This window comes from Musa acuminata, chromosome BXJ2-4, assembly GCF_036884655.1.
Source record: "Musa acuminata AAA Group cultivar baxijiao chromosome BXJ2-4, Cavendish_Baxijiao_AAA, whole genome shotgun sequence".
In the NCBI taxonomy this organism is placed as follows: domain Eukaryota; kingdom Viridiplantae; phylum Streptophyta; class Magnoliopsida; order Zingiberales; family Musaceae; genus Musa; species Musa acuminata.
Genome location: NC_088341.1, coordinates 26,095,440 through 26,109,127, shown reverse-complemented (window position 1 = coordinate 26,109,127; position 13,688 = coordinate 26,095,440). Strand labels below are relative to the sequence as shown.

Here is a 13,688-nt window from a genome sequence, read left to right as displayed (position 1 = left end):
TGGTGACCTGAGCTGGTGGGTGGGAGTAAATTATAGAGGGAGCAGGGCCGAAGGAGAACCACTGCACGTGGGATGCTTACGAGGAGACAGTGACTCAAGTGTCAGGAAAACAACGGGCGAGGTAAAACCAACCCTGTGCGAGGACTGGCAGAACTCATTTATGGACAACAACTGCTTCGTACGCATGTGGATCGTTCCTCTCGTAATTGTTGGGAGGACTAGCAGATCTCACTTATGGTTCCATCTTGTTGGAGAGGAAGCGTCCGTGCCTCACCAACCGGTAAATAGAAAAGAGCCACGTTAAACTGTAAGAATACGCGGACCTCGTCTACCTTGTTTCACTAAGTGGTCTCGTTAAATTATATTATACTAACATCATGACCTTTTTTTTCTTTTCACTAATTATCTCATCCTTTCTAAAAATGAGTGACGACCACATCTTTTAATCATATCATCGACTTATATAGCAAAATTTTTTATATTAAAACTATGGATTCTAAGCTTAGGGTTAATCTTTTCAGGGGATCAACCTCCTTGGAACTCTATAAAAATTCCTACTAAAAAAATTCATCCATTGTAGTTAAAAGATGATGAATACATAACTATTTATAGGACTTCTAAACCCCAACTCCCAATAAGACTCCTACTCTAAAAAAACAACTTCCTAACCAATCATAATCTTAGCCGACATCTTTACCTCTTTAATAGGGGTCAGACTACGGAACTTCCCAACTAACCCTAACTCAATTAGGACTCTCCAGAGTCCTAACACATCATCTAATAAGCTTCAAATCAATCAAGATGTTTAACTGTGAAACGTATGCTGCTATATTTATATAGCCTCCTCTCAACAGATTGCTCAGCAGCTATATTCATTAACAAGTTCACAGTGGCACACAAGGATGCTAGGAGAGTGAAAACGATAGTAAACTAACATATGAATAATCCAGCACATAAAAGGTTTTCTTCTAAATAGTTACTAAAGCAGAATCCACACTGTTGGAGCAGCGAAGTTATCGATTCTAGTGACCATACTTCTGGAACTCCCATTCACTGTTGTCTGCAGATGTATGAAGTTTTTGTTTGTTAATACACATACGTAGCACATGCCATAACGAAATTTGAAAGGAAATGGCAGCAAAAGAATGGTTACCCAGAGGGCAAACTTGACGAGTCTTGAGCCACCGACTGATGCAATGGAAATGGAAGGCGTGATTGCAAACACCTATTTCAAGCAAAGCATGTTGGGTACAGTTAGAAAAAGAGCGAAACTGAAACATTTTATGAAACAAAGGACAAGATCAAATTGACTGACTGAATTCAAAGTGAGGTGCTAGAACGCAAGTGTTAAAGTAAGCTCGGCAATCTTTCTTCATGTCCAAAGATATGGGAACTCACGACCATGATATGATATGAGAGGATGGGGTACATTGCTTGGCAGATGTTTAAGACTCAGAAACATTTGGAGTTTTAGACAAAAGACAAGCTCCCATTAACTGTAACCCACTGGTTCCATGGTCCTACTCCTATTCATAATGTTAAGAGAGACACATTCCTTGATAAACAGAAAAGCAGTATTCAAACGCCTCAGATAGTAGAAAATACCAACATAAGGACAATAATTTTTACCAATTTGAAGCCAGAATCAGATTGTCCTATAGAAGTGATTGCACCGAAATCAAACATTGACACACAAAATGTATGTCTCCCTCACGTACCAGAACTTTAACTTAAGCACCAAAAATGACAGTTAGCAAACATAGACCAATCCAGATCTAAAATATCACAATCACTGAAGCCCTTCCAAATCCATTCCTTAAACCTCAAACCAACAAGCAAAGGAACTCAATTTACAAGCAACCTTAGCAATAACAGCAGGAGTTTATACATCTGTTCATCATAAAAACGACAAGAAACTAAACAAAATCTTGGAAGTTTACTCCAATTTACAATTTTTATTTCTCCCCATTCAAATGTCTATACCAACGTAATCAAGGTGGACCATGCATGTATTGGAGCTTATTAGTGTTTTGACGAAGATGGTTTGCAAAACAGATTAAGCAGTGGTATTGAACATTATACAATGGAAAAGGGACTTTCATAGAGTGACTTATATTTACCCATGTCCATGCATCGATTACAAGCAAGTTAAACAAAGCAGGCAAATATGCTTCATTTTCTACTCACACAGTACATAACACTTAAAGAGTACTGGTCTTCCATCTGTTTTGGGCTTTGTGGAGAAAACAAAGACTCTAATATAGAGAGTAAAGTTTGTTATTGTTCTGAACATAATATGCCGCTTGGATGATAGTTGCAATGAATCATAAGTGTTAGTCTCATGCAAACTGGTATACACCAATATTATAGAGATTATTTCTGCATCTTGTAGAATCAAACTGTAGAATAATCTATTGGCTAAATTGACTACCACAAACACAAACTTCCATTTCATTCTTAATGATTCAAACTTATGATACACACTGATTAAAACAGTGAATCAAATATATTCTTGACCAATGCTTACCACAAAGCTTTAGGTTGTCAAATATAATCTATAATTACGGCTTCGAAACCAATGTTTCATTTAATTTTATACACTTTCAAGAAAAGGAGACATTGTTATGTTGATGTACCTCTGATAAAAAAATAATAGAAGCTAATACTTATATAATCTTTATTCTGATATCATCTACTGTATTGATTCAGAGTACCTTTAAATAACTACACATCCATACGAATTCCTATCGTTCACATATACTCTGTTTATGTATACCCTTCATTGACCTCCTATAACTTCACTTTGCATTTTGAAATGTTGTTGCCTTGTCAGATTTTTTGCTTCAGGCAAAAATAGATAGGCATGGTTGAGAAACCCTCTCGAGCAAGCAAGCAGAAAGAAAGCATTTATCAACATGACATTACCACCCAATGGTTTGGATTCAATGGGATAAATTGGCCAGACTAATTTCAACATCAAAGATGAAAGAAGTGGCAATGATAAGGCATTTTGGAGACTTCACAAGATTGGGCAATTTTTTGAGAAATGTACACATTTTATCAAACATACTGTTCATATGTTTTCTTATGCGCATTCCTTACGGAGTTGTTCATTTTAGATTTTATATGAGTTTTTAATGATTTAATGTAGAAAGTTCAGATTTCTTTTAGCTAAGTGTGTTGTTTTTCATTGTGAAAATTTTCTTTATTTTGACAAGATTTTTGATGCTACCAGTAGATGCCTATCCAATAAAAATTAATTTGACATTTCTTTTTTTACAATTTCTGTTGGGGATAAAACCCAAATGAATTCACTCAGCAGGAGATTGATGGGTAATTGTACAGGGTTTTGAAAGACATCATAAATTTTAAATTAAACGAGGAGAAATGATTAATGTTAATGGTACAAAAAAAGATAGAAAAATCTAAAAATAATTTTAATAGAAACTATAAATAAAAATTTAAGTATTTCAAACTTAACTAAAATGTTTTACGGATCTCAATGATGGCAAGAGATACGTATAATCAACCCTAAATAGTTGGGACTTATGTTACCGGTCATGCAGCAGGATGAACTATTGCCTAAACCGATATTTGTGAAGAAGTGCAAGCAATTGAAACAGAAAATCCACGCTCGCGTTTAGTGACATGATACAAAATTACAGCATCGAGATGCATCCTTGTTGTTGACGGAAGTTTCATGAAAGAGAACCATATAGTACAAGCCATTCGAACCAAGAAACAATTCCAATTGCACAAGTTTCGGAAACATGATACATACCCCAAGCCACAGTGCACTCCTCACTCGTCGCACTAGCCTGATTAGCCTGGCACTCAATGCCTGCAAGGAGATTTGAGGACCAAAATCGTAAACCAGAAAGATCAACCAGCTGAAAGAAACCCTAACCCTAGATATGAACTTGGAGAAAACAAGCTGCGAACAAGACAGAGCAAATAAACAAATCAGAGAAGGGGGAAAGAGCTCACAGAGGTCCATGATGTGGTTCCTACAAATAGCACAGTTATCCACCACGATGTCTGCAACGATCCCACCAAATCGGACCATCGATCAAAATGATCCACAGATAAAGAAACCCTAAGCGATAGAATCCAAACCAAACGCTACGAGGGCTCCGAGTCAGGCACATACCCCATGCCCAGAGGGCGACGGCATTCCATTTCTTGATCTCGAACCTCTTCGGCTTCTTCGAGGAGGAGGAGGCCGCCAGCGACGACGACGAAGGCGCCTGGGCGCCGCTCGAACCCTCCCCGGCCGGAACCATGCTGACGTCGGTGCCGAGGGAAGCCATACGTCGAAGAGAGGGAAAGCCGGAGAGAATCGGGTTTGGAGGCGAGGAAAAGAGGCGAAGAGAACAACAACATAAGGCTACTTTCTCCCTTTTTTCTGCAATTTACAGTTGGATTTATATTTGGGCAATTAAGGCCATTTATTAAGGGGCGATTTAAAAAGGGCAGCCCGCTTTTAAAAACGTTTCCTTAACTTGAAATATTTTTTATTTACTGTTTTATTTTACAAGCCCGTCTGAAGTCAATGAACGAAAACTCGTCAATTGTATTATGGAAGGGGGAAAAAAGAGGGTCTAAAATCCACAATTAAATCAATTTATAAAATACCAAATTACTTTTAAAATCTATAAAATTATAAAAAAAATAAAAAAATATAGATAATGATTACGTATTCTATATTTTGCAGGTATACCGTAAATAAACCATTAATTCACATTTACGAAATCAACATGGAAATGCATTGAATTAATTTAACTTTTAAAAATTCTTAAAAATCACAAACATGTCAATACGAGTCTATAGATTTGTTTATTCTTTTTTGTGACTTTAAGGATTTGTTATTGTGATTCTAACGAGTGCAATGATATTTATTTATCAATCCAACCCCCGTGTGTGCTCGTTAAACCTTAGACTTTTAATTTATATGGAAAATGTATCTCTTTTTATATATATTTTTTAGTGAATTTAGAGAGTTTTAAGTCCAATTTGACACATTGTCAAGTTAATTCTACGATTGAGTATAACCACATTCATTTATCAATCAATGTAGCTTCCGAATATTTGTGAATCGCACCTTAAACTTTTACCAAATATATGAAATAACGTCTCACTAATGAATTCATATATTTATTAATTCTTTTAATGTTGATTATGTGAACGAGGACAATCATATTCATTTATCAGTGTAACTCTGATAAATGGGAAACAACATCTCAATAGCAAATTCATATAGTTTTCTATTTTTCGGTGATTTAAGAAATTTCAAATTTTAATTTGGCATGCGTCAAATTGATTCTATGTATGAGTGTAACCTTGTTCATTAACAAATGTAACCTCAAAATACATATACATCGCACCTCACACACACTATACAATAATATCTCAGCAATGAATCAATATATTTTCTATTTTTAGTTATTTTAGGGATATTTTGAGTTTAGTATAGCCACATTCATTGAGTAGTAAGAGGGGGGAGGGGGGTTGAATTAGTATAGCAGAAAACTCGATTAAAGCAACGTTCGTATGATAAAAACGTTTTTGATCAAAATTCATTTCAAAAAATTCTTCAACTTAAGATTAAGGGAAAGTATAGTTGAAGTAAAGTAACGGAGGAAGTTTGCAATTAAGATAGAGAGCAGAATGTAAATGCAAATCGAGATTTAGAGTGGTTCGGTCAATCTTGACCTATATCCACTTTTGGCTTCCTCCTTCGATGAGGTTACCGACGTCCACTAGAGGCCTTCCTTCAATAGTCGAAGGCCAACTACCCTTTTACATCTTTACTCCTTTTGACGGGCTTAGGAGACAACTCTTACAAATTTCCACTCCTCTCTTGAATGATCAAAACTTAAAAGGAAAAAGGGAGAAGAACTTTTAGCCTTTTACAACACTTTTAAGCTCTCAAATTCTCAGAATAAATACAAGCTTTCGGTGCTCTTTCATACAAAAAATGGTGGGGTTTATATAGGCCTCAACTGGTTTGAATTTGGAGCTCAAAAGTGTCATCTCCAGGATTTCCGAGGTCTTGGCGGTACCACCGCCATAACTAGGCGGTACTACTGTCTAGCATCTAACACTATGCGGTACCACCACCTGACAGTAATAACTACCGGTGGTACCACCACCTGACAAGGGCGGTACTATCGCCTAGAATTCCTGGGAGACCAAGTCTCCGGGCGGTGCCACTGTCGGCCAAGAATTCTGAGTTTGAATGGGCTAATCCATTCGGCCCAATTTGGGTCTGTTCAGGACCCAATTGGTCTCAGATTAAGTTAATGTGATCACCTCCCAATTCTAACTTAATCCGCCTGCTAACCATGACACTTAAGACATTAATCCTACAAATCGTGTTCCAGTGCATCAATCGCTTCTTCCGGTGAGCTTCCGACGGACTTCCGACAAACTCCTGGACTTGCGACGATCCTCTTGGCGAGTTCCGACGAGCTTCTTTGACAAGCTCCTGGACTTCTCAGATTATTTCTACAGAACCTCCGACGATCGTCCGGACTTTCGATGAACTCTCGAACCCCCAACGTGATCTTGGTCTTGACTCCGGCTCAACACCTGCTGCATGTCTTACTGCCATCGTAGTTAATCCTACACACTTATCTCAACATACGAATTAGATAACCAAATGATAATTGACTTCATCATCAAAATCCAAGATTCAACAATCTCCCCCTTTTTGATGATGACAATCAATTGATGATGGAGTTAACTTTAACTCCCCCTATCTATATGTCATACTTAGATAAGTCATTCTTGAATTCAAAGCCTTTGAATTCAAGAGACATATTGATAAGTTAAGTTCATTTAAACTTATCAATACCCCCATCATGATTCCTATCATGATGTTTTTTTTTTTTAAATGATGTTAAGGCATAACATCCATTTTCAAGTTTCATATTCCAAATGTGAAAGATAGCAATCATAGCAATTCATCATATGGTAAGATATCAACATTGTAAAATTACGATGCAAGCTCTTGATATCTTAGCATAATGCAAATATTTCAAATGTAAGCTCTATGTATAGTAATTCATTCTATCATAGCAATTCATCATATGACAAGATATCAATTTGTAAAATTAGGATGTAAGCTTTTGATATCTTAACATAATGCAAATATGACAATCATAGCAATTATAGCAATTCTATCATCAATTTACCACATATTTCTTTGATATCTTAATATAATACAAATATGATAATTATAGCAATTCTATCTATCATCAATTTACCACATATTTCTCTGATATCTTAATATAATGCAAATATGACAATTATAGCAATTCTATCTATCATCAATTTATCACATATTTCTCCCCCCTTTGTCATCAACAAAAAAGAGAATGATTTAGACATATTTCAAGCATAAGTGTGGTAATGATTCATGTCATAGAAAGGTTCATGTCATTTTTCAATAATAAGTGATAGGATACCAATTATACAAACATTTCAAGGAAACATGACATAGAGATAGCTTTCATTACATCTTCCTTTTTATTTGTCATTATCTATTTGCATGAAGGAGGAAAGCCATTGTGAGCTTACTTAAATGAAGTTAAACAAAACGATAAGAGATTAAATCATGCTTCATTTTTACACGGATCAAGATATACATGTGAATTAAATACATGCAAGTGTTCATCTCAAAAGGAAATCTTCCTTCATTAAGAAGGAATTTATATGAAAGAATCATTTCATCAAATCCCTTTCTCGATTAAAAATTCAAGATAAATCTACGAGAGATGCATTTTCATATGTTAAAAATCATGGAGCATTGATATGAAATAAACTTGATAAAATCATTTAGGCTCATGAAAGCTCCATTAAGTCCAGAAGAGAAATACAAAATCATGTATTCGGACAGTATTGTTAGGATCAAGAAAGTCTGAAAATGAAGTTCATGTATTCGAACAAGATTTTGCTATAGATTTTTAGACATAATCATGAAGATAAAACATGCTTATCATCATGAAAATTTTGCATCCAAAACACATAATTTCCAACATGTTATTAAGGCATATAATCGTGTAAAATTCTCTTCGTAGCAATTAAGTGATTGATCATTGAATCAAGAAAGTTCGAAAAACAAATTTAATAAGTTCATGCATTCGGACAAATCAATATTCCTAATTCTCTTCTAATAAAATCAAATTGTTCTTCACTTAAAGGTTTTGTAAAAATATCAGCTAGTTGATGTTTAGTATCAATGAACTCTATAATTACATCATGATTAGTGACATGATCTTGTATAAAGTGATGTCTAATATCAATATGTTTTGTTCTTGAGTGTTGAATGAGATTCTTTGTTAAACATATTGCACGTGTGTTATCACATGTAATGGGAATATTTTTAAGATGAACTTTATAATCTTCTAAGGTGTTTTTCATCCACACAACTTGTGCATAACATGTACTAGCTGTAATATACTCAGCTTCGATTGTTGATAGTGCAACAAAGTTTTGTTTCTTAGATGACTAAGAAACAAGAGCATGTCCCAAAAATTGACATGTTCCTTATGTGCTTTTTCTATCTAGTCTACACCTAGTAAAATCCGCATCAGCATAAGCAATTAACTCAAAATTCTCGGATTTTGGATACCATAATCCTAGATTTGTGGTACCGATATCTAAGTATTCTTTTAACTGCTTTGAGATAAGATATCTTAGGGTTCGATTGAAACCTAGCACAAAGTCCTACACTAAACATGATATCCGGTCTAGTTGCAGTGAGATAAAGTAAACTTCTTATCATACCCCTATAAGTTTTTTGATTGAAGCTTTCTCTACTTTCATCAATTTCTAACTTAGTGGAGGTGCTTATAGGAGTGTTGATAGCTTTTGAGCTATCCGTATTAAATCTTTTTAAAAAATCTAAAGCATATTTAGTTTGATTAATAAAGATGTCATTGCTTAGTTATTTAATTGGAAGCCTAAGAAGAAGGTTAATTCTCCTATCAAACTCATTTCAAATTTAAGGCTCATAGTTTTAGCAAAAGATTCACAAAGAGATTCATTCGTAGAACCGAAGATAATATCATCAACATAAATCTAGACAATGAGAAAATTATTTTTAAAATTCTTGATAAATAATGTAGTATCGACCTTACCTTTTGAGAAATTATTTTCAATAAGAAAAGAACTAAGTCTCTTGTACCAAGCCCTTGGGGCTTGTTTTAAACCATAGAGAGCTTAGTTAATTTAAACACATGATTAGGGAGGCTATTATTTTCAAATCCAGGAGGTTGTTCAACATAAATTTATTCGGAAATAAAGCCATTAAGAAAAGCACTTTTGACATCCATTTGAAACAACGTAAAATTATTACTACTAGCATGGGCAAAGAGCATCCTTATGGCTTCTAATCGAGCCACAGGAGTGAAGGTTTCTTCGTAATCGATATATTCTTTTTAGTTAAAACCTTTGGCCATTAATCTAACATTATTTCTAACCATGATACTCGATTTATCTTGATTGTTTATAAAGACCCATTTAGTACCAATAACTAAATATTCATTTGGCCTAGGAACAAGCTTCCACACCTCATTTCTCTTAAATTGATTTAACTCATCTTGCATTGCGATAATTCATGAATTATCTTTCATGGCTTCATCAATACATTTAGGTTCAATTTAGGAGAGAAAAGCGGCGTTGGCACAAAAGTTTTTAAGAGAAGAACGTGTTTGAACCCCCTTAGATGTGTCTCCTAAGATTAGCTCCTTAGGATGAGTATCTACATACTTCCAATTCTTGGGTAAGGATGTTTCGAAAGTGGATGCATCCAGTTGCTAGTTGGAGAAGGGATTTCATTTAAATTCAAAGAATCGAAATTAATATCATCATCAAAATTATTTTTCTTGATTTCTGAAATCTCATTGAAAATAACATGAATGGATTCTTCTATAATTAAAGTTCTTTTATTGAAGATACAAAATGCTTTAGAAATTGAAGAATAACCAAGAAAAATTCCTTCATCGGATTTAGTATCAAACTTTCCTAAGGCATCTTTTTCATTCAAGATAAAACACTTACATCCAAAAACTTTAAAATATGAAACATTGGGTTTTTTGTTGTTTCACAACTCATAGGGAGTTTTGGTGAGTAAGGGTCTTACTAGAACTCTATTCAAAATATAGCATGCAGTGTTTACGGCTTCGGCCCAAAAATATTTGGGTAGGCTATGTTCATTCCACATGGTTCTTGCCATTTCTTGTAAATTTCTATTTTTTCTTTTTACTACTCCATTTTGTTAAGGATTTCTTGGAGTAGAGAAGTTGTGATTGTATCCATTCAATTCACAAAATTCTTGGAAATCATGGTTTTAAAATTCACCACCGTGATCACTTCTAATTAATGAAATCATAGAACCCTTTTCATTTTGAACAAGTTTACAAAACTTGGTGAAATATCTAAAGCATTCATTTTTGTGTTTCAAGAAATAGGTTCATGTGTATCTACTATAATCATCTACAATAACAAAGGCATATTTGCTACCTCCTAGGCTTGATGTAGAGATTGGTCCGAATAAATCCATATGGATCAATTGCAAGGGTCTAGAGGTGCTTATTTGATTCTTAGATTTGAAACTACCCTTAATTTATTTCCTTAATTGACAAGCATCACACACATTATCTTTGATGAACTTGATATGAAGAATTCCTCTTACAAGTTCTTTGGATGAAATTTGAGTGATTAGTTTTATACTAGCATGACCTAATCTCCTATGCCAAAGTCAATCATCGTTATTCAAAACCGAGAAACACATTTCATTGTAAAGATCATTGATGTCAATGGTATATACGTTATTTTATTTTAATGCAATCCTAGATATGTTTTTGTGTGGTTTTTCAATGATGCAAGCATTAAATTCAAATTTGATAATATATCATTTATCACACAATTGACTAATGCTCAAGAGGTTATGTTTTAAACCATAAACTAACAAAACATCTTCAATAAAGAAGTTGGATTTGTTACTTATGGTTCCTTTTCTAATGATTTTACCATTGTTGTTGTCTCCGAAGGTGACATAGCCTTCATCTATGCTAGTGAGCTTAGAGAATTGAGATGGATCTCCGGTCATATGCCTTGAGCATCCACTATCAAGGTACCATCTCTTGCTCCTAGCTTGTGATGGTATATGTTTCTACAAGAAAGGATGATTTTTAGGTACCCATTTAATCTTGGGTGCCTCAAAAACTGATCTAAATTGTTTGTCATGTTGCATAGAATTTATCATGGTTCCTTTAGGAACCTAAATCAATTTGTTCGGACTAACTTTCTTGAATGGGTACCTCAAAAACTGATCTAAATTGTTTGTCATGTTGCATGAAATTTATCATGGTTCCTTTAGGAACCTAAATCAATTTGTTCGGACTAACTTTCTTGAATGGACAATGATAAGTTCTGTGTCCATATTTATAACAAAAGTTGCATTTGCTTTGGCATGAAACATGCAAGATAAGATCTTTAATGAAGGTGGTTGGATTTTGGTGAGGACTTCTCACAAATCCAATTCCACTTCGTTTAGGAACGTGACCCTATTTATAAGGATTATATTCAAAGACGTGCAACCAACCTCGAATTTCTTCAAGGTGTCTTTAAGTAGCAAGTTCTCCTTTTGGAGAGTTTATAAATTATGACATTTCATACATGGAGTTAAACTATCATTATGTTCAGTTTTTAATTTATCGAAATTACTAATAAGAATATCATGCTCCTTTTTTAATAATTTATATTTTCTACTAATTATTTTGCATTCATCAAATAAGTCATGGAAATCATTTAACAATTCATTAAATGATAAATCTGCATCAATTAAATTCGTTATCTCCTCTTCGATGGCCATTACGGCGTAGTGAGTAACTTGCTCGGTATTGGACTCCTCTTCTTCGGACGCGCTTGAGTCATCGCACGTTACTTTAAGCGCCTTCTTCTTTGGTGTTCTCTTCTTGGCTTGGGGACAATTACTTATGTAGTGTCCCGACTTCTTGCATTCGTAGCAAATAACTTGGTCCTTTTCGGGTTCAAATTTATTTTTAGTATCATTTTTAAATTTATTTTTTTAATAAATTTTTAAATTTTCTTATTAGAAGTGCCAAGTCATCATCAAAGTCCTCATCACTTTGCTATTCTTTGGAGTTCTAAGTGTCATATCATTCCTATTCTTTGGAAGGATGTCTTCTTGCTCTTCATGAGCTTTGCAAGTCATTTCGTAGGTCATTAATGACCCGATTAATTCTTCAAGAGGAAAGTTGTTTAAATCTTTAGCCTCTTAAATAGCAGTAACTTTAGGGTCCCAACTCTTTGGAAGGGATCTTAGAATTTTATTAACGAGCTCAAAATCTGAAAAACTTTTACTGAGTCCTTTTAGACCATTGACGACATCCGTGAAATGGGTATATATGTCACCTATGGTCTCGCTCGGGTTCATTCGAAAAAGTTAATAAGAATATACTAAAAGATTGATTTTTGACTCTTTCACTCTACTTGTGTCTTCATGAGTCACTTCGAGTATATGCCAAATATCAAATGCAGTTTCACAAATCGAAATACGATTGAACTCGTTTTTATCAAATGCACAAAATAAGGCATTCATAGCATTTGCATTAAGAGCGAAAGTCATTCTTCTCCAATTCATTCCAATTGATCATTGGAAGAAAAGACTTTAAAAATCCATTTTCAACAATATTCCAAAGTTCAAAATCCATAGAAATAGGGAAGATCCTCATTCGGGTCTTCTAATAGGTATAGTCTGTCCCATTGAATATGGGTGGACGTGTAATAGAGTGGCCCTCTTGGTTTTCGGTGTATGCCATCTCTCTTAGATTTTAATCCGATTGAGAGTTAACCCCACTCTGATACTAATTATTAGAATCAAGAGCACTAAGAGGGAGGGGGAGGGGGGGGGGGGGGGGGGTGATAAAAGCGAATTAAAGCGACGTTCGTATGATAAAAGCATTTTTAATAAAAAAATCATTTTTGAAAGTTCTTCAACTTAAGATCAAGCGAAAGTATAGTTGAAGTAAAGCAACGGAGGTAGTTTGCAGTTAAGATAGAGAACATAATGTAAATGCAAACTGAGATTTAGAGTGGTTTGGTCAATCTTGACCTGCATCCACTTTTGGCTTCCTCCTCCGATGAGATCACCGACGTCCACTAGAGGTCTTCCTTCAATAGGCAAAGGCCAACCACCCTTTTATAGCTTTACTCCTTTTGACGAGCTTAGGAGACAACCTTTATAGATTTTCACTCCTCTCTTGGATAATCAAAACTTAGAAGAAAAGAGGGAGAAGAACTTTTAGCCTTTTACAACACTAAGCTCTCAAATTCTCAGAATAAATGCAAGCTTTCGGTGCCTTTCATGCAAGAAAGGGTGGGGTTTATATAGGCTCCAACTGGTTTGAATTTGGAGCTCAAAAGTGTCATCTCCTAGATTTTCAAGGTCCTAGCGGTACCACCGCCATAACTGGACAGTACTACCGCCTGACATCTGACACTTGGTGGTACTACCACTAAGTCTGGGTGGTACCACCGCCTAGCAGAGCTCGGAGACCGAGCTCTAGCGGTACCACCGCCTGATTAGGGCGATACCACCACTTGGCAATAATAATTGTCGGCGGTACTACCACTTGACAAGGGTGGTACTATCGTCC

At 35.1% G+C, this 13,688-nt stretch overlaps 1 protein-coding gene across 1 annotated transcript; it reads right to left on the bottom strand.

Moving 5' to 3' along the window:
• Nucleotides 1-847: 847 nt before the first annotated feature.
• Nucleotides 848-4,415, bottom strand: LOC103981809 (RING-box protein 1a). The gene is made up of 5 exons (XM_009398552.3): nucleotides 4,151-4,415; nucleotides 3,988-4,038; nucleotides 3,782-3,841; nucleotides 1,154-1,225; nucleotides 848-1,060 (listed from the first exon to the last, which is right to left on the bottom strand). The coding sequence occupies exons 1-5, from the start codon at nucleotides 4,308-4,310 to the stop codon at nucleotides 1,023-1,025; spliced, it is 381 nt and encodes a 126-aa protein (XP_009396827.2). The 5' UTR covers nucleotides 4,311-4,415; the 3' UTR covers nucleotides 848-1,022.
• Nucleotides 4,416-13,688: the final 9,273 nt, after the last annotated feature.